We start from the raw sequence: 24,411 nt of genomic DNA, 5'->3' as shown, positions 1-24,411 counted from the left end.
TTTGTAAAATTAGGAGAATATATATCAGAATTAGAGACGGAGTCTTGATGACTAATGAGAAAAAGAGAGAATTATGCCTAAAAGAAAATTCAAACAAATAAACTTGTTGACTCGTACAAAAAAGTATTTTTCCAGTACAGATTTGACACCAACCCAACAGCTAAGGATGTAAATTGAAACGTTGGATAATTGCGCCCCCTTAAGTTGAAAGGAAGATTTACATGCTATATGTATCATATAAGCCCCTAGTTTAGTCTGCCAGGCATGGACAGTAGCGATAATCCTTGCGTATAAGCCTTAAATATGGTTAGGCTCATCAACAAGATTTTTAGACGAATATTTAAGTAAAATTTACATCTGTGTGCGTCATGGTCAGTTTTACAATCAGCCAGCCATGCAAAGTGACGAAACTTTACGCGGCGTCCCAAGCCTGGAAGTCAAAACTGAGGGTTTTCTTTTTCAATCTCGTAACACAAACCGTTTCTTAGCTACCAGGCAACGCTGAAGGACTGAGTGCAAGATGGCGAAAATAAGACAGTTTCAACAGTAAAGCTGTATCGTTATAAGCAATTTTATTAGCGTGAAACATTGCGTTTTCCCTTCCCCAGTCAGTAATCCATCTAAAGCGTTAAAGATGGAGGAAGAAGACACAATCCTGGTAAGCAAAGCTCGCTAATAATAGCATTCGATGCTACATTAAAAAAAAAATTATGAAAGAAACAAAAACAGTACAATCGGGAAGTCATTAACTATTAATATACTTTATTTACAAACTAGAGATAGTGGTCTGTAAGAGAAAGATCACATCAACAAGCAATTAAGGTAATATACCATGACGACGAATGTTATTTAATAGCAATGCCGTTCTTTAACTCGTTTTTGTCATAGCATAATATGTGCAGTTTTAATTTTCCTTTATTTAGGTAATCAAACTATTTGGACAGGCTGGTGCTCCAATTGTTTTAACTGACTCTCCTTTTTTCTCGAAATGTTTTGCTCCAGGCTTTGATCAAGTACTACTGCTATGAAAAGTACTTCAATCATGCAATCAGTTCTGCCTCAGCTGCTCAAAGGAAATACAGTAGCCCCATCTACATTTTCTTCCACGCATATGCAAGTCTTATGCAAGGTATGATTTTAAAGGATTACTAGTATGATTGGACGAGAGCCTTTGCCAAATGTTTTTATGTTTCATCAGGTGAAATTCAGGAAGCCACGGCAGAGCTGGACACAATCAGAGATGATCGAGATCTATCTCTCTGCACATTGATGGCTCTTGTCTATGCTGAGAAGAAAAAGCCAAACCCAGGTAATACAAAGTTTTGTAATGTATTATATACGTAAAACATATTCTATCAAAAATACACAACATCTTTCAAAAACATTGACATCCCCTGAGTTTCATTTTAAGTGATAGACCAACAAAAAAAATATAGTTTTCTGGCACAATTGTAAAATGCGATAAAATGATTTATAGTTTTCAGATTTTTTCACAACTAAACTGTCATGTTTAGTGGTTTCTAGAAGGACCCAAATGCAGAGAGACAGAGGCATTGAGTTGAGAATGAAGGTTTTTCTGAAAATATGAGAACAAACACTTACAAAAATCCATGGGAGAACAGGGAACCAGAACAAAAACCAAAAATCCACAGGAAAGCAACTGGCAAGTAGACACAAAGATAACAGAGGGTAAAACAGGAACATGACAAGAGGAGACTAGAGGAACCAGTGAGGAGTGACTAAGGATAAGGTGCTTAAATAGGTGGAGGTTGAATTCTAAGCAAAGTACCTAGGTTGATGAGGTTGCAGGTGTGAGGGGAAGGCAGACTGAGGAGAGGGTGAGGGAGTGACACAGAGGGGACCAGGAAATAAATCTAACATTAAGTAATAATAGACACAACAATAACCTAGAACCACTAAGAAAGAAGTAAGCAAAAGAAAAACAGAAACAAGACTAACCTAATCAAAATAAGAAGCTAACACAGAATACGAAAACGAAAAGCTCAAAGTGCATATGAGTTCAGTCCCTCCCTCAATTAATTCTGTTTAGGACTACCTTTTGAGAAGTTCAATAGCTTTGATGCTTTTGTACACTGGCAAAACTAGAAGTTTCTCTGTATGCACAGACAGAGACATTATTCAAGAACTTGATGCTAAGGTCAAGGACGATCGTAAAAGTTCACCACCCAAGAGTCTTTACCACGCTGGGACCTTTCTCTGGCTGTTAGGCCGAAATGACAAAGCAAGAGAGTACACAGAGCGAATGATCAAGCTCTCCAATGGCTCAAGAGAGGTGAGAGTTTATTATTTTCGCAGAAAATTTACGCAGAATCAATAAACCTATCTTATGGGGGTGATTATGACATTTGTGATGTTCTTTTTTGTTTTAAAGGGCATAATCCTAAAAGCCTGGATAGATGTTACGTCAGGGAAAGACACCTACATCAGGAAGGCTGGGAAATACTTTGATGAGGCCCTGAAAGAAAGAGCAGATGTTTTTGCCCTAATGGGAAAGGTAATGATTTATTTTGATTATTCCAAACTGCAAATGTTATGATCTTATAATCCATTACCATTCCACATTTTACAATATCTTTCAAATGTTTAATTAACTCACCATGTTGAATTTTGAGAACTCCAACTATGTACACTTTGTAGTAGTTCTGAAGGTATAGATATTTTAACTCTAAAATGATCGGCATAGTTATTGTTGAATATTTATATTTATAGGTATTTCAGACAAGCAGAATGTTTTCTGCATGTATATCTTGTAGTTTCTTCAGACTGCAAGACATTTGAATTATTCTACCATATTGTTTCACACATTGGTCTGTCTGTGATAAGCTATTTAAAAATCTTCAAACATGTATTATAATAACTCTGTGCGTGTTATATTAATATAACCCTTTCCTTTTTCGTTTAGGCACAGTATTATGAATGTCGTCAGAACTACTCTGGAGCACTAGAGATGGTTAACCAAGTCATAGTGAGTTTCTCCGGGTTCATTCCAGCTCTCATTAAGAAAATGAAACTGCTGCTAAGTCTTCAAGACTGGGATCAAACCATAGACGCTGCTCACAGGTAAATAATAAGAATCATCAGTTGTATTTTCCAAATAATACACCAACAGTTTGTACATCTCAGTTGAGACTGCATCTCAAGGTTTCAGAAAGTAGATTAATATTACAGGTGCAATCAGAAGTGGTTGAAACACTTGCATTCTGCATTTGGGATATAAGGAAAAAGGTCAATTTGAAAATAAATAAAAAAAACTCTAACCACTGGACACAGGTTTTTCATTGTTTGTACCTCTTTATATCATCGCCGAAGCCAGATAATACAGATATTTTTTTAAAAAGGTGCCCTCACTCTAATTTTTAGACTCTCCTTTGGCCTTCTCAGTTCCTTTCAGTTTTAATGGTGTTTGTCTGGCAGTTTAACCTAGTGGTGCAGGAGTATCAAATATTCTATTACTGTCAATGGAAGAAATGCGTTGGAGATTGACTTTTATTAACACCACCTTGGGTCATGTTTCAGGCTTTTACAGAAAGATAAAAATAACCTGGAGGCTCTGCGGATGCTGGCACTGCACTCTTTATGTAGAGATGGAGATATTACAGAGGTAAATTTCAACAGATTTTCACCTTTACCTTACAAAATGGTTGGAAATTAGCATGATTCATTTAGTTGTTAGACAAAAACCATAGCAACATTCATTATCTCATAGAATCTTGTTTTTTCCCCTTGACAGGCAGTAAAACAACTTTCTAACCTCATCATCGGTCTAGACATACTGGAACCAAACAACGCAGAGCTTTGCTACAGAATGTCTGTCGCCTTCACCCGTGTTGTAAGATTTGATGTTAATATTGATGTTAATATTGTTATTATATCTCAAAGCTGGGATTTTAGAAGCAAATATGTTTTTCTCTAAATCTTTGCCTAAGTTGTATTACCATCTCAGTTCTTGTCATGACATGTGGTTCATAAATTATTTTGAATAATTTGACTTTCCAAATTTGACTATCTCTTCCATGTGAATGTAATTAGGCCTCAGCTAAATAAATACATTTTAAATATTTAAAAATTATTTAAAGAAGAGTTGTAGGATTTACAATGATTTAAGAACTGTTTCTATGTGTTATGTCGTTGTCTGGTTTTTGACTTCAACTTGAAAACCTTTCTGAGCTTTTCATTGGACTTTTCCGTTACTATTGCTGCTTTTTAAAAAATCTTTGCTGTGACTTTGTTGCTGTCCAGTGTGGACGCAGTGACAAAGTGATTGAGCAGACATTCCGAATGGTGGAGAGGGCTTATTCCATGTCGTCGAGGGATCCAGATTTAGCCACGGAGTTGGGCTACCAGATGGTGCTTCAAGGCAGAATCAAAGACGCCATGAAGTGGTACAAGATCGCCATCACTAACAAGGAGAAAACTAGTGTTTCAGCTTTGACTGGTAATGTTTTTGAAATGTTTAATTTTTTTTTTCAGTAATAACCGTGACACTTTGGATCCAAATAAAGCAAAGCAAATGTTCTTCATTTTTTTCACTATGCAGGTATAGCTCGCTGTCAGGTAATCGAGGGACTACTTGACGATGCAGAACAGCAACTGGAATTTCTCTCAGAGATTCAACAATCTATTGGAAAATCTGGGGTAATGTTTTGTTGTATTCTTATGAGAGAATCCTAAAACCAGTACTTGTAGTTCGGAAGCAAATAGGATTTACTAAGCTAAATAGTTCTTTGTTCTCGTGTTGTAGTTCATAGATTCCTTTAATTAGCCTATATTGAAATCTCCACTCACATTTGCTGTTTTTTGTTTTTTTTTTACTAAATTATTTGTTTAACCAATTCTTTCTTTTTAATGTTTTTTGTTGTATTAGGAGCTTTTGTATCTACAGGCTGTACTGGCAGGAAAAAAGCATCAGCCCCAGGCAGAGGTGACCAACCTTCTGAATGATGCAGTGGACACACACTTCTCCTCGCTGCAGGGCCTGCCTCTGGGAGTCGAGTATCTGGAGAAGATGAACCCAGACTTCCTGTTGGAGATTGTCAAAGAGTATCTTGCTCTTTGTCCTTCAAAGGTGAAATTGATATGTTTTTTGTCGGCCCATAAGTTACTAAAGAAGTTTTGGGGCTTCAGTATATTCCAAGCTAATTTGGAACACTTTGTTGTTTTAGCCTCCTGCTGCTGGCCAGCCTCCTGCTCCTCAGCTGCAGCACTGTGCCACGTTGTTGGATACTGTGGTTAAAATTGTGCCAGGTCTCCTTCATGCTGTCTTCTTGCTTGCCAAAGTCAGATACCAGTCTGGTGAGTAATACAAATAAAATGTATATGTGCTTCTCAGTAAATTAGAAGAGCATTGAAAAGTTGATTTGCTTCAGTAATTCACTTAAAACAAAGAGAATCTTAGTTTTACTAGACAGAGAGTGATATAGTTTAGGAATACATATTTGATTTAATTTTGATAATTGTGACTTACAGTAAAACCTAAAACGTTTTTACAAAAATATCAGAAAACTGAAAGAATGTCCATCTTAAATCTATTGCTATGAGACCCAAAGAAATAGGTTTGAGCGTTCTTGGTGATATTTGGTATTTTATCAACTTTATTTGTCCTTTGCCTTTTTAATTATTATTTATACTATTAAACTTGCTTGAATAGTAAAGCACTCTGATCAACTTACGCTGTTTATAAGGGGCTATATAAAAAAATTCATACAGACTGACTTTTACATGTATTTTACATTATGTAGTTAATAATAGATCAGGGCTCCTTTTGCATGAATAACTCCATCAGTGCAGCATGGAGGCAATCAACCTGTGGCACTACTGAGGTGTTCAGGAAGCTTAGGTTGCTTTAATAGGGGTCTCTAGCTGATCTTATTTTGTACTTGATAAAAATCTATCCTGTGTTTTGTTAAAGATTCTTCTGACTCTAGCAGTCCACGCCCATATAAGTCCCAGTCTTTTGTGGGCTTTGTTTATTTGTCCTTCCATTCTACTTTTGAAAAATATGCAAGGATGTAGCGCTCCGTGAGCAATCAGTTTTCACATTTTTTAAAAATGTTTTTGCTTTTCATTGGTTATAAAGTGTAGTAAACAAATATAACTACAAAAAAACTCTTGAAATGGATCATCCTGCATTTAATGAATCAATATATATATATTTTTTACATTGAATAACTGAAATGAATCAAGCTTTCACAAAATAACAAATTATTGAGATCCTTTTGCGTTTTAATTATTGATATATTTTTGTGTTTGTAATGCTTCAAATCACACTCTTTCTGTACCCCTTCAGGTGACATAGATGGTGCTCAGAGCAGTCTTAACCACTGCCTGGAGCAGTGCCCCTCTCACGCAGATGCTCATCTACTATTGGCCCAGATTCATCTTTTGCAGGGTAACATGATGCTTTGCAATCAGTCACTTGAACTCTGCCTCAGCCATAATTTTGAGGTAAAAACACAAGTACTCTAGTTTTCTTCAAATAAAATTACCGTACTCAAATTATTATGTTATTGATACAGATAACTTTTATCCAAAAGGTTTATGAACTGTTGTGCATTCTAGATACGAGATCACCCTTTGTACCACCTCATCAAAGCTCAGGCTAAGAAGAAGACAGGGGAGCTTGGGGAGGCTATTCAGACATTGCAGATGGCCATGAGTCTTCCAGGCGTCCGTAGAGCTGGTTCCTCATCCAACTCCAAGCACAAGAGGACAGAGCTGAACTCTGCTGACTGTGTGTCTCTCTTCTTGGAGCTAGCTGAGGCCCTGTGGCTCAATGGAGAGCAGGTATGATATGGAGTTCTTATCCTCGACACAATTTAATTTTAATTTTTACAATTTCTGATCTTTACGGAAAGAGTTATTAGAAGATGAACTTATTTTCATATTACAGCATGAAGCAGCAAAGGTCATGCAGGATGCCATCAATGAGTTTTCTGGGACTCCAGAGGAGCTGCGTGTCACTATTGCTAACGCGGACCTGGCGCTGCTGCGTGGTGACACAGAGCTGGCTCTGAGTATGCTAAGAAACATTACACCTGAGCAGCCCTACTATATTTCAGCCAAAGAGAAAATGGCAGATATATATTTGAAACACAGAAGAGAAAAACGACTTTATGCAAGCTGCTATAGGTGAGTTACGTTTTGATTCAAACAATAACAAAAAAAAAATAATCTGTCTGAAATGTAAACTAACATAAATTATCTGAAGGGAAGAGTGAACAGTAAAATCTGAAATAGTAAAGCAATAGTGATCAGCTTCAGCTTCTGAAAACCTGAAGCTAAATTAAGTAAATGTGAGCTCTCTGTGTAGCAGAAAGCATATGACGTTTTTTTTGGCTGCTTGGACTTACTAACGTGTTGGTAAATCACACACAATACAAAGAGCTGTAAACGTAATGACATACATTATATGTGATATTTTCCACAGAGAAATGGTGGAGAAGCTTCCTAGTCCTCACACATATCTCTTACTCGGTGATGCATATATGAACATTCAGGAGGTTTGTAAAATACATGCTTTATTTTATTATCTAATGTTATCTGACGTTATAAGGATTTTGTGAACTTTAAAAAACTGAAGGATTTCAGTTTCTGAAATTCATCCTAACAGTCCTGTTATTGTTCTGCTGTTAAGTTCTGTTGGCTTGCTAACCATGTAAAAAATATCTGACTATGTGTTTAAAAGTGTTTTTTTTTGAATCCTTAAACAATATCTTATTTCAGCTGGTGTGCATAAAGAGTACAGAAAACTTCTGAAGCTTGGCTAACAAGAAAATGAAATATCCTCACAGTTCAGTTCAGGTGGTATAACAAAGAAAAGTAAGAATCAATAGTAACTGCTGAGAGTGGAAAAAACACACAGCAGGCCTGTAGCTAAGAAACAGACTCCCATGGAGCAGATTTCAGACAAATCAGGGAACAGGGTGTATTACCTTCATGACTTTATGGGTGTTAACCTTGCCTAATAATGTTTACACATTCTTTGGTTGTGACACAAGATAAAACTTGGGTCGAGTAGATTTTTTTTTGCCTTTTCACCAACAGCAACTAATTTTAGCTAAACTTTCCAATAGATTGCTCTTTAAAGCATTATACAGTCCATTACATTCTTACTACTTGTCCCAAGCTAATGATAATATTTACTAAAAACCTAAAACCAGCAGTAAACTATGATGCTACTTAAAGTCATCTGTGTTTATCTTCAGCCAGAGAAAGCCATTGAAGTTTATGAGCAAGCTCTGAAGAAAAACCCCAAAGATGGTGCTTTAGCAAGCAAAATTGGGAAAGCGTTGGTCAAGACTCACAACTACATCAAGGTAGATTAGGTTATACACCCACATGTTTTATACACAGATAAAGTTGTGCTGACGCATGGTTGTTGTAATCATTCCAGGCAATTACTTATTATGAAGCAGCGCTAAAGACTGAGCAACAGAACTTCCTACGCTACGACTTGGCTGAGCTTCTGATGAAGATGAGGCAGCACGATCGCTGTGAGAGAGTTCTCAATGACGCTTTGGCTCATGATCCAGGTGCTTCTAAAATCCCAATATTTATGGCATTGCATAAGTATGTAGATAACATACAAAGATACTTGCCAAAAAACAGACTTCCAAAAACTGGGTTGGAAAGCTGTGAATGGGCAGTTTAAAGATTTTTAAAGACTGTTTAGCAGCAAACCGAGTGTCCGGATCTTCTTTAATTTAAACTTCAACCAATATTTTCCAACCCTGGTACGCAGGGCACACTTCCCTGCATATTTTAGATGTTTCCCAGCTTTATCACACCTGATTCAGATTATTCCAGTTTAGCAAAACCCTGCTAATCACCCATCAACTGAAATCATGAAACATGCAGGGCAGTGTGCTTGAGGACAACGGTTGGAAAACACTGGACTAGATCAATAGGAGGGGCTCCAAAATTCACCCTACTCCTAGTGCACAAACATTTTTGTTGCTTATACCCTGCTGAACAATTTGACCCATACATTGCCGATTTACTTACACACTGTGATGTTGTGTTCCTGACTTTTTTTTTTGTTTTTTCTTCCAGTGAATGAGCTGCCTGCTCTCTCAGATACCTGTCATTATCTAGTGCTGCTAGCTAAGGTTCAAATTAAAGAGGAAAAAAATGAAGAAGCTTTACTTTCACTACAGAAAGTAAGTGATTCCATTCACTCATAAAATATCTTGCTTGAATATTTCTCTTGACAAATGTAATGATTTTGTTTAATTTCATTCAATTCAGGTTATTTATATAACACACATCCATATATTTATGAGAAAAACAGATCTGATCTAGGTTCAATACATGGAATCTAAATTGGACTTGTTTTCAATCGAAATTACTGCAATACACTCAGATTCAGAACAGACATTTATACATTTTCTCACAACAATACCTTAATTTTTAGCTGGTTTATTTTTTTTTTAATTTCCCTTAGTGATGTTGACTTATTTGCTGTTTACAGGCCCGAGATGTACAAGCCAAAGTCCTGAAGCGCGTGCAGCTGGAGCAGCCCGATGCTGTCCCGGCGCAGAAGCAACGTGCTGCAGAGATCTGTGCTGAGATCGCCAAACACTATACAAGTCAGAGGGGCTATGAGAGAGCGGTCAAATTCTACAAAGAAGCTCTTGTGTATTGTGAGACCGATCGCAAGGTCAGTGCAGCTGAATCAGAACGGTTCTGTGTACTTACTGCAGCTGTGGGCTGTGCTTAGCAAGCGTTTGCTTTTTTTAAAGTCTCGTTACATGTTTCTCAAATGATCTGTGATTTCAATTGCTGAAGCTTTTCTTTACGCTGAAGATCTGATGTATCTTCTCAGTGTTGCCATATTCAGAATGCATTGACACAAAATCTATTCAGATGAATGTGCGCCCTTTTACTTAGGTCATGCTGGAATTGGCACGGTTGTATCTCACTCTGGACGAGGTGGATTTATGCCAGCACCAATGCAGCGAGATTTTGAAGAATGACAATTTCAACGAAGACGCAACTCTGGTTTGTGTTGCCCCATCACAGATGTTAGAAGATATTTTTTCAACTAAATCAACAAAATAATTTCTAATGCATGTTTATTCTTAGATGATGGCGGACATTAATTTTAGAAAGCAGGATTATGATCGGGCACTTAGTAATTTTGAGCAACTCCTGACATACAAACCAGGTAACTCCTTTTCTTTGGCAAATATAAATAATAAGTGATCATTTCCCAAACTGAAAGCCAGCTGGTTTTTTCCCAGACAACTACCCAACTCTATCGCATCTCATTGACTTGTTGAGAAGAGCCGGCAAGTTGGAGAACATCCCCAGTTTCCTTGATAAGGCAGAAAAACATTGTTCCAGAATTAAATTGGACCCAGGCTTCAACTATTGCAAGGGGCTTTATCTTTGGTAAGTCTGGTCAATTTTAGCCAATCTTGTTCTTTCAAGTTTTGGGTCTAAACTTCATGCCTTTTGCATAGGTACACAGGAGAACCTATCGATGCTCTGCTACATTTCAATAAGGCTCGGAAAGATAACGACTGGGGTCAGAATGCTGTATATAACATGATTGAAATCTTGCTCAACCCAGACAACGACACAATTGGAGGAGAAGTGTTTGAGAATTTAGATGGCGAAATTGGGTGAGTCTCACACAAGCTGAGTAATGACAATACAAGTCAATGCAATTAGTAACTCAATTTAAAAAGTGAAACTATATTTCAAGGTTTTATTTCTGATCATTTGAATATTTGTGGCTTACAGTTAATGGGAACCCAGAAAAAAGAATTTTCAGAACAAGTACTAAGAGGTTGTGAATTGAGTTATTGAAACAATGTTGTAATTTATTGAGAAACATCTGCATGCATTATTAGACCCAAACATTCTGGGCCTAAATTTATATAAAATGTGAAAAAAAACAAGTTTCAGATCTTTACTTCATAATATATAAAAAAAACACATCTTTTTTGTCATATAAAAGTCTTTTAGGCACACCATGGGAAGCCAAGTACCAAGGCAGCTTTATTCTACAGTAACAATACTATTAACTAACTGTATCAATACTCCATCTGATATCAAAGTAGACAGGCGAAATTACTGAAAGGGAACCTGTATTTGCATGACCTTGGGCTGTTTTGATTATTTGTAAGGGTGCTTAGATGGAGGGATGTGTGAATTTAACTCCTGAAGGTGTGAAGTTATTGTGAGAAGGGTTGAAACCTCACAGAACTCAGCACCCAGGCACAGCAAATGGGAGGTAGCTTCTGCTCCTGAATGAATCAAGCATCCAACCCAGAAATGTCTCCACTGCGAAGCACAGGAGAAACAGAACAAAGAGACACAAAGAAGTAAAAGGCACCAGATCTCCTGACCAAGGAAGGGAAAGCACAGTTTCATCCTATCTAATGGCACTAGAGCCAGATGTCTTGACTGCCAAGTGTAAGAGTGCTTTTAAAACTGAACTGCACAATGAGATACAGCGAAATGGTTTAGATTAAAAGGTATTAATGTGTTAGAATGTATCAGTCAAAGTCTAGTCCTATGTCCACCATATTGTTAAAAATTATTTTTTCTTGAGTTTCAAATAAAACAAAAGTATTTTAAATATTTCATTATTTTATTAGTTTTCCCTCGTCAGTTTTATTTTGTCTTTCTTTGTTTCCATTCCTTCACTGCAGTATTTTTATTCAAAGCAAAAGGCCTCATGGTAAAACATGCTGATGTCGTTTCAATGTAAAACTATTTTTAAATTGCCATTATTATGTGGACATGTAAAGCTGTCTGGTCTGGGATAAGCCTCCTGTTTCTCAGGATCCTGACAGTGCCTTTGGTACAGAGTGTGTGCCTCAGTTTTAAATATTACAGACTTTGTTACAATTCAATTTTGTCTCCTTAGCAACTCCACAGAAAAGCAAGAGTCTGAGCAGCTTGCTGTGAGAACAGCAGAGAAGCTTCTCAAGGAGATAAAGCCTCAGACGCCGGGCGGACACGTACAGCTCCGCATCCTGGAGAACTACTGCTTGCTGTCTACTAAACAGAAGGCCAATGTAGAGAAGGCCCTCTGTGTTTTCACAGAGATTGCAAACAATGAGGTAAGTAAACTCCAGATGGTGCACGACATTATTCCTTCTTGTGTAAATGTACCCATACTAGTGTCTGGTAACTTTGCATTTTTTCAGGCCATCTCCTTATATTGTTAATTGACATTTTGTTATCGACCTTAGTTTTTCCGTGTCTTATTATTAACCAGTTTAGAGTTAATTTTTGTGCTATAAACTGATGGCTAGGGACTCATCCTGCCTCTCCTGCTTTCTATTGTCGGATTCAGAAAGACCACGTTCCAGCTTTGCTGGCCATGGCAACAGCATACATGATGCTGAAACAAACTCCGCGAGCCAGGAACCAGCTCAAACGAATAGCCAAGATGAACTGGAACATTGCTGACGCTGACGAGTTTGAGAAGAGCTGGCTGCTCCTGGCAGATATATACATCCACTCGGGGAAGTATGACATGGCCGCAGATCTTCTAAAAAGATGTCTCAATCATAACAAGGTGAGCTTGAACATGTTGTTATTCTTTAAATAAGGCATTAGTTCAGCGTTCTCCACACACATGGACATTTGTGTTTTGTCTGACACAACTTTTAATCTAAAAATTTTTGTTTGTCCAGTCATGCTGCAAAGCTTATGAGTATCAGGGCTACATAATGGAAAAAGACCAGGCATTCCGTGATGCAGCTCTCAACTATGAAATGGCTTGGAAATATGGAAATCAGAAAAATCCAGCTATTGGTATGTCAAGCAAAATCAGATGTCAAGTTCTACTCACATGAGTTAAGGGAAAGTTACATTTATAACATCAAATGTCTGCGTTTCATTTAGGATATAAGCTTGCTTTTAACTACTTGAAAGCAAAGAGGTACGTTGAGGCCATAGATGTGTGTCATAAGGTGAGGCATCTGAAAATAAATGATCACAGTTTGTTGTCTTTGATGTGGTTTTATGCTTTAACACAACTCCATTTCTGTCTACAGGTTCTCGCTGCTCATCCAGATTATCCAAAAATGAGGAAGGAAATCCTGGACAAAGCTCGTGCTGCCTTGAGATCATAGAGTTGCATGTTTTTGCGTGTGTGCCTGAGAGAGATTGAAAGAGTTGCTTATTGTGTTAAAATGAAAATGTAGTTATTTTTCTCATGCCTTTGAGCAGACCCTCAAACACATGGTTTTATAGATTTTTCTGAGCAAATGAAAAGTTGGTTTCTGACAGTTTAAAGAGAAAACAGAGGAGAGACTTTGGGGAATATGCACAGCTGGAAGCTTCTAGCAATGAAACGGCTATATAAATGTTTTTGCAGATTGAAATGTAAATCTTAGAAACATTTACATTTTACTAGTCCATACTGACCCTCTGCTTTCCAGAGGTATTTGTGAAAGGGACTATCCAGTGATATGTTTTTGTTCTATAAACAAATGTAAACTGACAGTAAGAACATCTGATTAATAAGGCATACATTTTCACTGTAGGATTTTACTCAAAACAAAGTTTTGTTTTTAAAAATGCATTACTAAATTAAAAAAGCTAATTCTGCTTTTTGTGCATTTGGGTCGATCACTTTGCAAGGACCAGGCATACATATTTCTTCCTACAGTTGTGCTCTTAGTTTTTATTCCCTGATAAATTTATGGATATTTCACTGTAGTTCAATGATGATGGAGTCAGAAGACTGAGGTGGCCACTTCAGAACCCACACTGTGGCTAACTACAGGCTGAGTTGGCCTTGTTCTTTGGATCATTGTTGTGTTGGAACATAGAAGGATGTCCAGTGAGCAATAAAAGCACAAAGCCGTCTCACATTTGCCAAAAAGACATCTTCAGTACCCACAACACTTTTGGGAAAATATTGCCTGGATTTGTGAGACAAGAATGAAACTATCTTTGGTGTGTGTCCAAACTAAGTGTAAAACTAAGAGTAGTGTAACGCAGTGTTTCCCAACCATGGTCCTCAAGGCACACTGCCTTGCATGTTTTAGGCGTTTTCTTGCTTCAGCCCAGGCAATTTCAATTGATAGGTGTATTCTGAACTGCAATCAGCTGAGTCAGGCGTTGTAAAGCAGGGAAACATCTTAAACATGTAGGGCAGTATGCCTTGAGGGCCAGGGTTGGGAAATACTGATGTAGTGCAATACCTACCTTCAAAAACAGTTCTGTTATTGAGATGGTCTGGGACGCTTTGCTGCTTCAGGATCTGAAAAACTTGCTGTGATTGTTGGAGTCATGAACTGTGCTCCTGAAGGACGATGTCCAGCCGTCAGTTTGCAACCTGAAGCTCAAGCACACTTTGATTGTGCAACAAAGCAATTATCCGACAAACACCAGCAAGTCAACCTCTGTATTCCTTAAACACGTGAAAGTAATCTAGTCAGACTGACATACACCCTAATATATTAGTTTCTGTGGCATGTTCTTAATATGCTATCCATACTGAAAAAACCCCACAATGTTACTGAAAATAAATAATTCAGCTAAAGAGTGACCCAAAATTTCTCCACTATGATGCAAGGGTCATTATCAGTTATAAACTCTTAACACCAGTTGTAGCAACTAAGGGTGTTTTATGGAGCAATTACTTTTTCACAGCAGGTCAGGATTGTGTGTTTTACTAAATAATGTAATCATCCTTGCAAAACTGCATTGTGTCCTTTTTGTATTATGTTGAAATTGGTTTGATGATCTGTAACATTTATGTGTGGAAAAAAAAAAGTAATTCAAAGAAAGAAATCTGCCAAGGGGATATTCTTTGTCAGAGCACTTTCAAAATCTTTCATATAGTACTGTCTGATAACCTGTTATGTTTTTGTTGTTGTTTGTTTTTGTTTTTATGTGCCACTCCGAGACTATTGATCCCCAATCTGGGCATCCTTCACAAAACTTTCTGAAGGCACGCATGGTGATTGATAACTGAACTTTTAATTGTTTTATGGCTGGAAGTATGTTTCAGAAGAATCCTTTTGAAACATAGTTGTTCGCTGAGATGATGTAGTTTTTGCTACAGCATTCTTTCTATTTTATGAACCTCCTAAACGATGATGAACATACGGCACCTACAGACGTGACCCGCAGGACACAGTCAGCATTTTAATGGACATAATATATTGGCTTCCTGCCACGGGAAGCGATGGGGGGGCACAGTCCACACAGATGGAGTCACTGAGAGACAGACTCCAAATTGGGCACCAGGGGAGGCTCAGCTCGGCTGGAGCCCGTTTCTCTGCTCCCTCAATCATCCAACTCGTTTTGAGCTTTATCCTTGGGACATTTCAGAGATTAGACAAGCGGTGAGTGTCAGCTTTCATCACTTCTATCAGAAAAAGAGAAATAAAAAACTAAAGCCGCTCACATGCTGGATGATTATTCGTAACTTCAATGATTCGTTTCGGATAATTTTCTGTTTATTAGTTTCTTAATCGACTCTGAAGTTTTAAGCTCTGCAAGCAGGATGCGGCGCTTCCCAGTAGCGTGATTGGACGCGGTGGGGTATATGGCGTTCCTCCGTTATTTGTAACCCAGCAACTGCCCCAGTGAATGGCCAGTTGAACAAATCCTATTAATGACACCGCTCCAGACTCTCAGCAGCTCCGATGGAAACACTCTGGTTTCGCTTTGGCTCAGCCACAGGTTTGTTCCTGTCGTCTACGTATTTGACTGAAATCAACAATTAGCTTCAAAAATGTAAAAGAAGAATGCTCTTGTTTGGATAAGAGTTCTCTTTGTGTTCCAGATATGGATTCTGACCATTATTTTGACACGCAGAGGTCTGGTGTGCGCACGCGCACCGCTGTGCCACCGCCTTCTACCTGAGAGGAGCACACCTGGAACCAACGAGACGGAAGTTTGTTGAAGTCAGAGAGAAAACTAGTGTCTTTTTGAAAATTCTCCTTTTTTGTGGGATTAAAGCAGCAAACAGATGATCGCCACTTAGAGCAGAATGCCATATCCGTGGATTTTTAAAACTTCGTTAATGAACTGCCAAGCGTAAGCTTCAGTTCAGCGACTTGTGGTACGTGTTGTTTTGTTTGAAGGAATGCGAAATCACTTGTCATTTTGATACACATATTTAAGACAATTTCGATTAAGAATTTACAGATACTTGTTCCATTTGAACCATGTGTGGTTAATGTTTTGATGGTAATTAAGTTATGTTTACTGTTTTTTTATATTAAAGTTCATGTTGAACTGAAACTCATTTTACGCTGTTAAAAAAACCTTAGAATTAAATCAGTAAAATTGGTGTAGCAATTTGCATACATTATCTATGGACGGACGTTTCTTTTGCTATAAATTAGATATGATTTTAGAGCTCAAACTAAGTTAAATTCTAACTAATATATAGTATAAGAAATTGGATAAATTCCAAACAATTGAAGGTGTCACCTTCAGGCTAAAACGACAGGGAAGAGCAAATTGAGTGTTTTTTTTTTTTTTTCTTAAAACATAAAATATTATTGAATCGTAGGCTAGTATGTTTAACATTCAATCCCACCAAGGGATTCCTTGGCACAGCATGTGCCATTCATTTTGACCTTTGTATTGTCGTTAAATTATTGTGATTGGGCTATGAAGTCATCTTTAAATTATATCTTTAAAAGTAAATGGCTTGTACAGTTGAGACCAAAATTATTAATGCCTCTGGCAGATTTGGGTTTAAAGTAATCATTTAGTATATTCAACACATTACTTATGACTAAAAATGATATGAACTTTTAAAAAAAAAATTAAATCTTACCTCCAAACGTGGTGGTATGATCAATTTTGGGTTTGATTGTAAAGATGTGATGATGATGCATCTAAATCATGATGTGAGAATCCAACCTCTCCTACCCAAATAGAGCTAAAATATAATGAAATGTGTGTGCTTTCTATGATGTTCTTAATCCCAAAAAGTATTAAAATAATCCCCCTTTTATTTTATGTTATGTTATTATGTATGAATAATTTTTAAAAAACACTTTGACGATAACTCTTCATTGTAGGAATGTCCAAAATGACAAAATTCAGTACAATCTCAGAATACAAACAAACTTTGAAATAACACTGCAGTATAGCACCAACACATAGTAAATAATGTGTAATTTGCATCTAATGGTTACTGCTGCAGGATTTTTCTGTCTTATATTAAACACTGCATTTAGTTTGTTAATGTATGAGCATGTGTGTTTATTACAGCTGGATCTTCCTCCACAACCAGCCACAGCCAAGAAAAAAGAATGACTGTTTTTCGAAGAGTTCTCCGAAGACCACTACACCCACTTAAATTGGTCATAGTGACCTTAGTGTTTGTCACATTTCTGTTTTTAATACAATGGGAAGTGGGGGCACAAAGCCAACAGGAGGATCCCTGGCTGAAGGAGATGGCGGTGAAGCGTGACAGCATGCTGGGAATGGTCATGGGGGCTGTCAATAACTTCAAGCATGCAATGCCAAAGATGCAGATCAAAGCCCCCGTACGGCAGCAGGATAAACCAGGGGGAGCCTCCTGCCTGCCGGGTCACTACACTGCTGCTGAGCTCAGGCCGGCTCTAGAGAGGCCACCCCAGAACCCTCTCTCTCCTGGAGCTGCTGGGAAACCTTTCCACACGGATTCGCTCAGTCCCGAAGAACAGAAGGAGAAGGAGAGGGGTGAAGAGAAGCACTGCTTCAACGTTTATGCAAGCGATCGCGTCTCCTTGAGCCGAGACCTGGGCGCAGACACAAGACCACCAGAGTATGTGCACATCTTTATAAACTTTTTATGTAGACACAGTAATCCAACCCTACTGTCAAATCTAAGTAAATTACTTCTATTTACTCTTAGTAGCAGAGGAAAATGTCTGGCCGAAACCGCTGAGATGTTTGTATTGACTAAGATATTATTTTTGCATGCCGTCTTGATCTTTGTGGCTGAGTTCAGATGAAAGTTGAAATCTAAGTACTTGATTGTAGTCACCACATATCGCAGGCAGAAAGGTCATCCATCTGAATTGCTAAACGGGTTGCATGTATTTGAACTACTAAGCAACATCTCCCCTATTCCAGCTTAAAGGTTCACATATGCAGCTTAAGGAGACTCCCCACTGGCAACGTCCCACAGATGTAGTAACCACAGTCTCTTAAGACTTTCAGGATAGTCACATCTTTTTTTCCCCATTGTTCTCCTTCTTGCAGATGCATCGAGCAAACCTTTAAGCGCTGTCCCCCCTTGCCGACCACCAGTGTGATTATTGTGTTTCACAACGAGGCGTGGAGCACTCTGCTGAGGACGGTTTACAGCGTCCTCCACACTTCCCCTGCAATTCTCCTCAAGGAGATCATCCTGGTGGATGACGCCAGTGTGGATGGTAAAAATTTAAATGGGACCCTTGTAAAGACCACTCTGCTGAGCGTTTGGGTTCATTACAGGCAGCATGCTGGGTGGGCAGCTCATAGGGGAGAACTACACTCCTTCTGTGGCTTTTGATGTCTAATAAAGAAACTCAAGAGGCTGTTGGTGAATACTTTCTAAGGATTTAGCAGTGTCTAGCCTCAGAAGAGATAACACAACAATATTGGTCAGATGTATTAAGAAACTAGCATACTGGGAAGTCTTATCCAAGCAGGACATAAATTTACCTCTGTTACGCCGCTTAAAGTCAATATATGAGGTACTCTATGTTTGCATCTTTTTAGAGCGCTACTGCTTAGAAATGTATTGTCTATTTCCAATCTCCATTTTCTGTAAAGGACTGTACTGTCTATGTCAATTTTAGCCAATTTTGATTTCTCTTCAAAAACATTCAGAGCATTTGAAATATTTTGCCTTGGCTTCTTGCAATGAGTGGTTTACATATTTGTCCCTTTCACAATTCAATTGGTAATTGGGTTGGCATTGCTAACTTTAGACAGCAGTCTCTTTGTTTTCCAGGAAATGTAAACTCTTATCTTAATGGTGACATTTCCAATATGCTAATATTTACAAATCCAGCATGCTTCACAACTGACAGAGGTTGTAAGCTCAAAGTGTTTGAGCTTACAACCTCAGAGCAACCTAGCTGTGATATGTTTCTTTCCTGGTATAAACTGTAAGTCTTGCCATCATTCTCTATCTTGTAGTCAGCTTTTTCTCAATTCAGTCCTGTGCTCCTTTAACAAAATGGTCCAGTCCAGGTATAAATTGATTTAATGTAGCAGAAGTAAAAAAAATGGCTGGGATAAAAATGAACACCAACCACATAATAATGGAAAATATATAGCTATAAATGTTGTTCCTGCAGTAGCAACCATCACATTGAAGACTGCTGTAGTTTCCGTGACGTGGTAGTGCTTAGATATGGTGTATTGACGGCTTGTAAAATGATCATGGAAGAAGATTTTTGAGTTTTGGTGAAGCTAAACACTCCTCTGATCCAGTCACCAGACCATTTTACAGTTCATTTCTAATTCTGGTAGTTATTTTGAACTTCATAGAAACAATTAATTTCTCATTATCCGCATCTGTTTTTTGCATCCCAGTTTTCAACAGACTCTTTTAATTACAATCTTAAATTTTCAGATGTATTGAAGGATGACCTGGATGAGTATCTGAAGCAGCTGAACATTGTCCAAGTAGTCCGGCAGCGAGAAAGGAAAGGACTCATAACCGCTCGCCTGCTGGGTGCCTCTGTGGCCACCGGTGACACCCTCACCTTTCTCGACGCCCATTGTTAGTCAACACCACTCACGTCACCAAACACTTAAACTATTTTACACACGCCCTTAATTATGCACTGTATTGTACTTGAAAATGTTTGTGATTGTAGCGATGAATAGTAATAGAGCTGTGACAGGCTGTCTTCTCTATACATGTACTAACAGGTGAGTGTTTCCATGGATGGCTGGAACCTCTGCTGGCAAGGATTGCTGAGAACTACACCGCCGTTGTGAGTCCTGACATAACAACTATTGACCTCAACACATTTGAGTTCATGAAACCTTCCCCATATGGTCAGCACCACAATCGGGGGAACTTTGACTGGGGTCTCTCTTTTGGTTGGGAGACTCTACCCGATCATGAGAAGCAGAGGAGAAAGGATGAAACATATCCCATAAAGTAAATACAATGTCTGACTCAATAGAGAGTGTGACCATTGTGTGAAGATTTAACCTCCTGTATTAAAATCCTTGTACTTTATAGGACTCCCACGTTTGCTGGTGGACTCTTTTCAATCTCTAAAGAATATTTTTACCATATTGGAAGCTATGATGAAAAAATGGAAATCTGGGGTGCTGAAAATATTGAGATGTCATTTAGGGTAAGATGTCACTTTGGTGTCATTTTCAGCATCAGCTTTCTTATTTATAACTGCCTTTCAGCCTAGGAGTTTTTCCAGTTTCCAGAAGGTGTCACGGGTGTGTCTAACTTTGCATCTGTTTCTGCTGGCTTCCATTGACTTGCAGGTGTGGCAGTGTGGTGGACAGCTGGAGATTATCCCATGTTCCGTTGTTGGTCATGTTTTCCGGACCAAAAGTCCACATACATTCCCCAAGGGCACGCAAGTGATTGCTCGGAATCAGGTACGACTAGCTGAGGTCTGGATGGACGAATACAAGGAGATCTTTTACCGTCGTAACCAGCAAGCTGCACAAATGGCCAAGAATGTAAGTGCCAGTTTTGCTATTGATACACTTCTGAAATTATGTCAATTAAATGTACTTATCTTGAAGGAGTAGCAAATTGGTCCTGAGGCTGTCTTGTGTTTCCACCACTTATGCCTGTGTATGCGTGTTTTCAAGACCACTTATTATCACCCTCTTTAGACAAGCTTGAGCAAATCCCAGCTCCTGTTCTTGAAATGCTTACAACAAGCCTTAGCTCTGATTATAAGTTACTTCAGATACTCTCACAGGGCAAGGCATGTTGTCTCCAGGAGAAAAGTTTAGGAGTTTAATTTTCTATACAAATGATTTTAACACACACACACACATCCCCACAGATGCTTTCTATAGCATCTAGTACTGATGCTATCAAAAGAACATCAATACTACTTCATGACATACTCGTGGTGCTGGGTAACATGCTCTTGAAGGGGTCATAAACATTTCTCTAAGGGCTTTACTTCACACAAAGAGGTCAATCCAGTCCTACAGATTTCAAACAGACGTGCTGTTGTCCACAACTTCCTAGGGTCCAGTGTGCTAAACTCTCTTCACTGTATTAATAAAGAGCTCTTGTCATTTTTCCCTTTCACCCCTTTTCCATTCATTTAGTTTTTAAACAGAACTACAATACAGGTAGTTGTTTCGTAATGGACCAACACTATGTATTTAAGTTTGAATACAATTTCATGCCTCATATTTTTAGATTTTATTTTTATCTGTAAGTGCTATTACCATCAAGTTTTAAAACGATTGATGATCACTCAGAAGGCATCCAATTTTTTTTTATTGCTATTGTGCCACATGTGGCTTCCATCAAGTTGAAAATCATTCCTTAAAACAAGGCAAGTTTCAGTTTCCAAATGTCCAAATGAATGTAGTGAAGTATGCCCATATGCACCCATTATAATTTTGTTGAGCATTTTTCACTCTTACGATTTTGAGAAATAAAAGTTTTTTTATGTCTTTGAAAACAAAGCTTATAGTTTGGTACTAGGGTGTCATTGTTTACTAGGGTGTAACTAATTTATTCCTTGCCAAGAGAGTGACTCTTTTTTTCTCTCCCCCTCACCACAGCACAGCTGTGCAAATGTTATTGCAAAATTAAGAGGTTGCAGATTTAAAAATCTTAAATGCCTTTTAATCACTTTAAAGTGAACATGTCACAGTTTTTAGTTGAGGTAGGTCAGATACTAATAAATTTTCCCTTGTGTATGACAGGTCTAATATTAAAGTCTTTTTTGTATTTCTTCAGTGCATATGAACTTAAACCATTTTTTAATCTTAAAATGCATCAACAACAGCATGTAATCTGATGCATTTTCTTTTTTGTGAAAAGAATCTGAAAGATTAGGGACACATTCTTTGTTGCATAAAATCAGTTCCACTTTTGTTTTGAATTCTACTTTTATCAAGCTATGTTTAATACAATGTATTTATAGTACTTTTATATTTTTCCTAAAAAATCTGGAACAGCAAGTTAGATCTCAGAGGAAACAGAAGACCAATGTCTTTCAGGAAATGGCTGATTGGTGGATTCCTAATTTTTAGTAATCTATATAAAAACATTTATTTAGTTTTCCAATTATTTCTAATCTCTGTATGTACTGATGAGACATATGGCCAGGAGAGTGTCTTTAAATGCTGAAATCTTTAGCTACCCTCTAACTACTTTTGTATTTTATCTTTATGATAGAGAAATTTTGGAGATATTTCCAAACGTGTGGACCTCCGGGAGCGACTGCAGTGCAAAAGCTTCTCGTGGTATTTGAACAACATTTATCCAGAAGTTTTTATGCCTGATCTAAACCCAGTCTTCTTTGGCTCGGTAAGATCACACTCTCTACCATCAGTTCTCCTCATTTCAGACCCCATAGCTCTGTCTAGCCACTGTGAGTTTTCTCTTGGGATTTCTGTTGGGTACAAGTCAGTTCCAATTTAACACCACTAAAAGCACTTCAGAGGCTGAAGTTGTTTGAACAGCTTGAGTTGGATGTTAGTTTTTCATTTTGTTTCCTCTTGCTCACTTGCACTTTCCAATTTTTTCACTCCTTTATTTTCCTTCTATAGGTAAAAAATGTGGGGAAAGACACATGTCTGGATGCTGGAGAGAACAACGAGGGTGGGAAACCGCTGATTATGTACCCATGTCATGGACTAGGTGGAAACCAGGTCAGTAAAAAAAAATAAATAAATAAAAGCACTTTCTATCTGTCTTGTCAAAACCATGGTGGGATTTCACCACCTTTCTTGATGGTGATTTAATTTTCCAACATTTCCTGCACCCCCAGTACTTTGAGTATTCCACACGTCACGAAATTAGACACAACATTCAGAAGGAGCTGTGTTTGCATGGGGCAGGGTTGGCTGTGACGCTGGAAGACTGCCAGTACAAAGGCATGAATACATTTGTAGGAACCCAACAAAAATGGGAGCTGAAGGATGTGAGTTTGCTCTTTTCCATCTGTTTAATTTCAGATTCTCTGGTTACCCTTTATGTGTATAGTCGAGTAGTAATGTTATCCCCTCTTTCTTTAGAACCAGTTACTCTACTTGCCAGGATTGAACATGTGTCTAACTGCCCATCATGAGAATCCATATTTGGCTCCATGCAACCCCTCAGACAAATATCAACACTGGTCCTTCGTCTGAGTCTGCAAACCACTACTTTGCAAATGTCGGCTTTGTATGCATGAAGCATACAAGGACACAAGTATCTTATAATGTATGCAACTTTTTTTTAGATTACAAACTACATTGAATTTTAATTTATTTTTTATACATAAAAGGACTAAACTTTGCTGTTGCTGCTGTTGAAAATTCTGGACTTTGGAAGAATACATCATGTGCCTCTGCTACAAGAATTCATTCAGTTGCACATTAGACAAGTGCCTTTTATGTTTTAGATCACTTTACAACCAAAGCATACACCTAATAATCAGTTAAAGCTGCCATGTACTGCAACAAGATACACTAAGGATGTGCATTACAACCTAAACAGGAAAAGTGGTGATAAAAAAAAAAGTCCTAATAAAGTGATGGACAGTACAAATAGGAAATTTCCCTTTAAAACTATGAAGTGCCCCAGATCTCACTTTTTTTTTTATTAGTCTTTATGTGAAATTGGTAGTGGTTGGGTAATTTTTTGGGTAACCATCTGGGGTTCAAGTAGTTAAATCAAGTTATACAAACTTTCCTTTTTTAAGAGCTATTTTTATAATGCAAGAGATTGTAAAAGGACCACTTGATTTGTTAACAGAGTGTGTGTGAAGATGTTTAAATATCAAAAGACAAAATTTACAGTAACTGCAAACTGCAATGTAAACATGAGTAGTAAAGCATCATGAGTGATAAATATGTAAATTATTTGAGGGTTTATGCTTTGGTGTTTATGAAGGGGAACTCTCAGTTTAGCTTAAGAAACTCCACTTAATAATTAAATGCTTCTGCAGGAGTGAATCTATGAATTTCTGGTGCAGGCACTAGTGTTTTGAGGGCTGTGAATGTTGCGTTGGGGCTTCAGATTGAACGTGGTGACTTTTCTGACTTTACTGACAAATGGCAAATGTTTTGTGTTCAGTGTACTAAAGTCTGAAGATGTGATTATGAGATAAATAAATTCTTTTGGGTAAAGCCAGCTTCACTCACGATTCCCTTCTGTGGTCAGCAGAGGGCACTTTTGCACCTACAAATGGCAAGCTTCTACAGACAATGTGCATTGAAAATGTTTCATAACATCATATTTTATAAAATGAAATT

The 24,411-nt window shown here is 37.9% G+C and overlaps 2 protein-coding genes across 2 annotated transcripts; both read left to right on the top strand.

Annotated features, from left to right (window-relative positions):
* The first annotated feature begins 316 nt into the window (after positions 1-316).
* ttc21b (tetratricopeptide repeat domain 21B) lies at positions 317-13,597 on the top strand. Its single transcript, XM_032567001.1, has 29 exons — positions 317-658; positions 1,003-1,129; positions 1,199-1,309; positions 2,127-2,293; positions 2,393-2,515; positions 2,924-3,081; positions 3,538-3,622; positions 3,752-3,850; positions 4,261-4,456; positions 4,559-4,656; positions 4,886-5,086; positions 5,184-5,313; positions 6,308-6,465; positions 6,580-6,804; positions 6,911-7,149; positions 7,448-7,520; positions 8,226-8,336; positions 8,414-8,552; positions 9,073-9,179; positions 9,491-9,679; positions 9,910-10,020; positions 10,105-10,186; positions 10,263-10,413; positions 10,485-10,646; positions 11,900-12,095; positions 12,332-12,556; positions 12,675-12,795; positions 12,886-12,953; positions 13,038-13,597. The coding sequence occupies exons 1-29, from the start codon at positions 635-637 to the stop codon at positions 13,113-13,115; spliced, it is 3,954 nt and encodes a 1,317-aa protein (XP_032422892.1). The 5' UTR covers positions 317-634; the 3' UTR covers positions 13,116-13,597.
* A 1,914-nt stretch (positions 13,598-15,511) lies between these two features.
* On the top strand, positions 15,512-24,289 carry galnt3 (UDP-N-acetyl-alpha-D-galactosamine:polypeptide N-acetylgalactosaminyltransferase 3 (GalNAc-T3)). Its single transcript, XM_032567002.1, has 12 exons — positions 15,512-15,681; positions 15,785-16,063; positions 17,230-17,767; positions 18,208-18,380; positions 19,571-19,720; positions 19,873-20,107; positions 20,192-20,309; positions 20,455-20,655; positions 22,349-22,480; positions 22,723-22,824; positions 22,944-23,096; positions 23,191-24,289. Exons 3-12 carry the CDS (start codon positions 17,271-17,273, stop codon positions 23,302-23,304), a joined length of 1,875 nt encoding a protein of 624 aa, XP_032422893.1. The 5' UTR covers positions 15,512-15,681; positions 15,785-16,063; positions 17,230-17,270; the 3' UTR covers positions 23,305-24,289.
* Positions 24,290-24,411: the final 122 nt, after the last annotated feature.

This window comes from Xiphophorus hellerii, chromosome 7, assembly GCF_003331165.1.
Source record: "Xiphophorus hellerii strain 12219 chromosome 7, Xiphophorus_hellerii-4.1, whole genome shotgun sequence".
NCBI classification, from domain to species: Eukaryota; Metazoa; Chordata; class Actinopteri; order Cyprinodontiformes; family Poeciliidae; genus Xiphophorus; species Xiphophorus hellerii.
This window is presented reverse-complemented; position numbering and strand designations above follow the sequence as displayed.

Excerpts from the sequence above, each read along its gene's own strand:
- galnt3 (XM_032567002.1), top strand. The coding sequence starts at position 17,271 with ATGACTGTTTTTCGAAGAGTTCTCCGAAGACCACTACACCCACTTAAA. Across the intron at positions 19,721-19,872 it reads CACCTTTCTCGACGCCCATT|GTGAGTGTTTCCATGGATGG; the intron begins GTTAGTCAACAC and ends ATGTACTAACAG. Across the intron at positions 20,310-20,454 it reads ATATTGAGATGTCATTTAGG|GTGTGGCAGTGTGGTGGACA; the intron begins GTAAGATGTCAC and ends ATTGACTTGCAG.
- ttc21b (XM_032567001.1), top strand. The coding sequence starts at position 635 with ATGGAGGAAGAAGACACAATCCTG. Across the intron at positions 3,851-4,260 it reads CTGTCGCCTTCACCCGTGTT|TGTGGACGCAGTGACAAAGT; the intron begins GTAAGATTTGAT and ends GTTGCTGTCCAG. Across the intron at positions 6,805-6,910 it reads TGTGGCTCAATGGAGAGCAG|CATGAAGCAGCAAAGGTCAT; the intron begins GTATGATATGGA and ends TTCATATTACAG.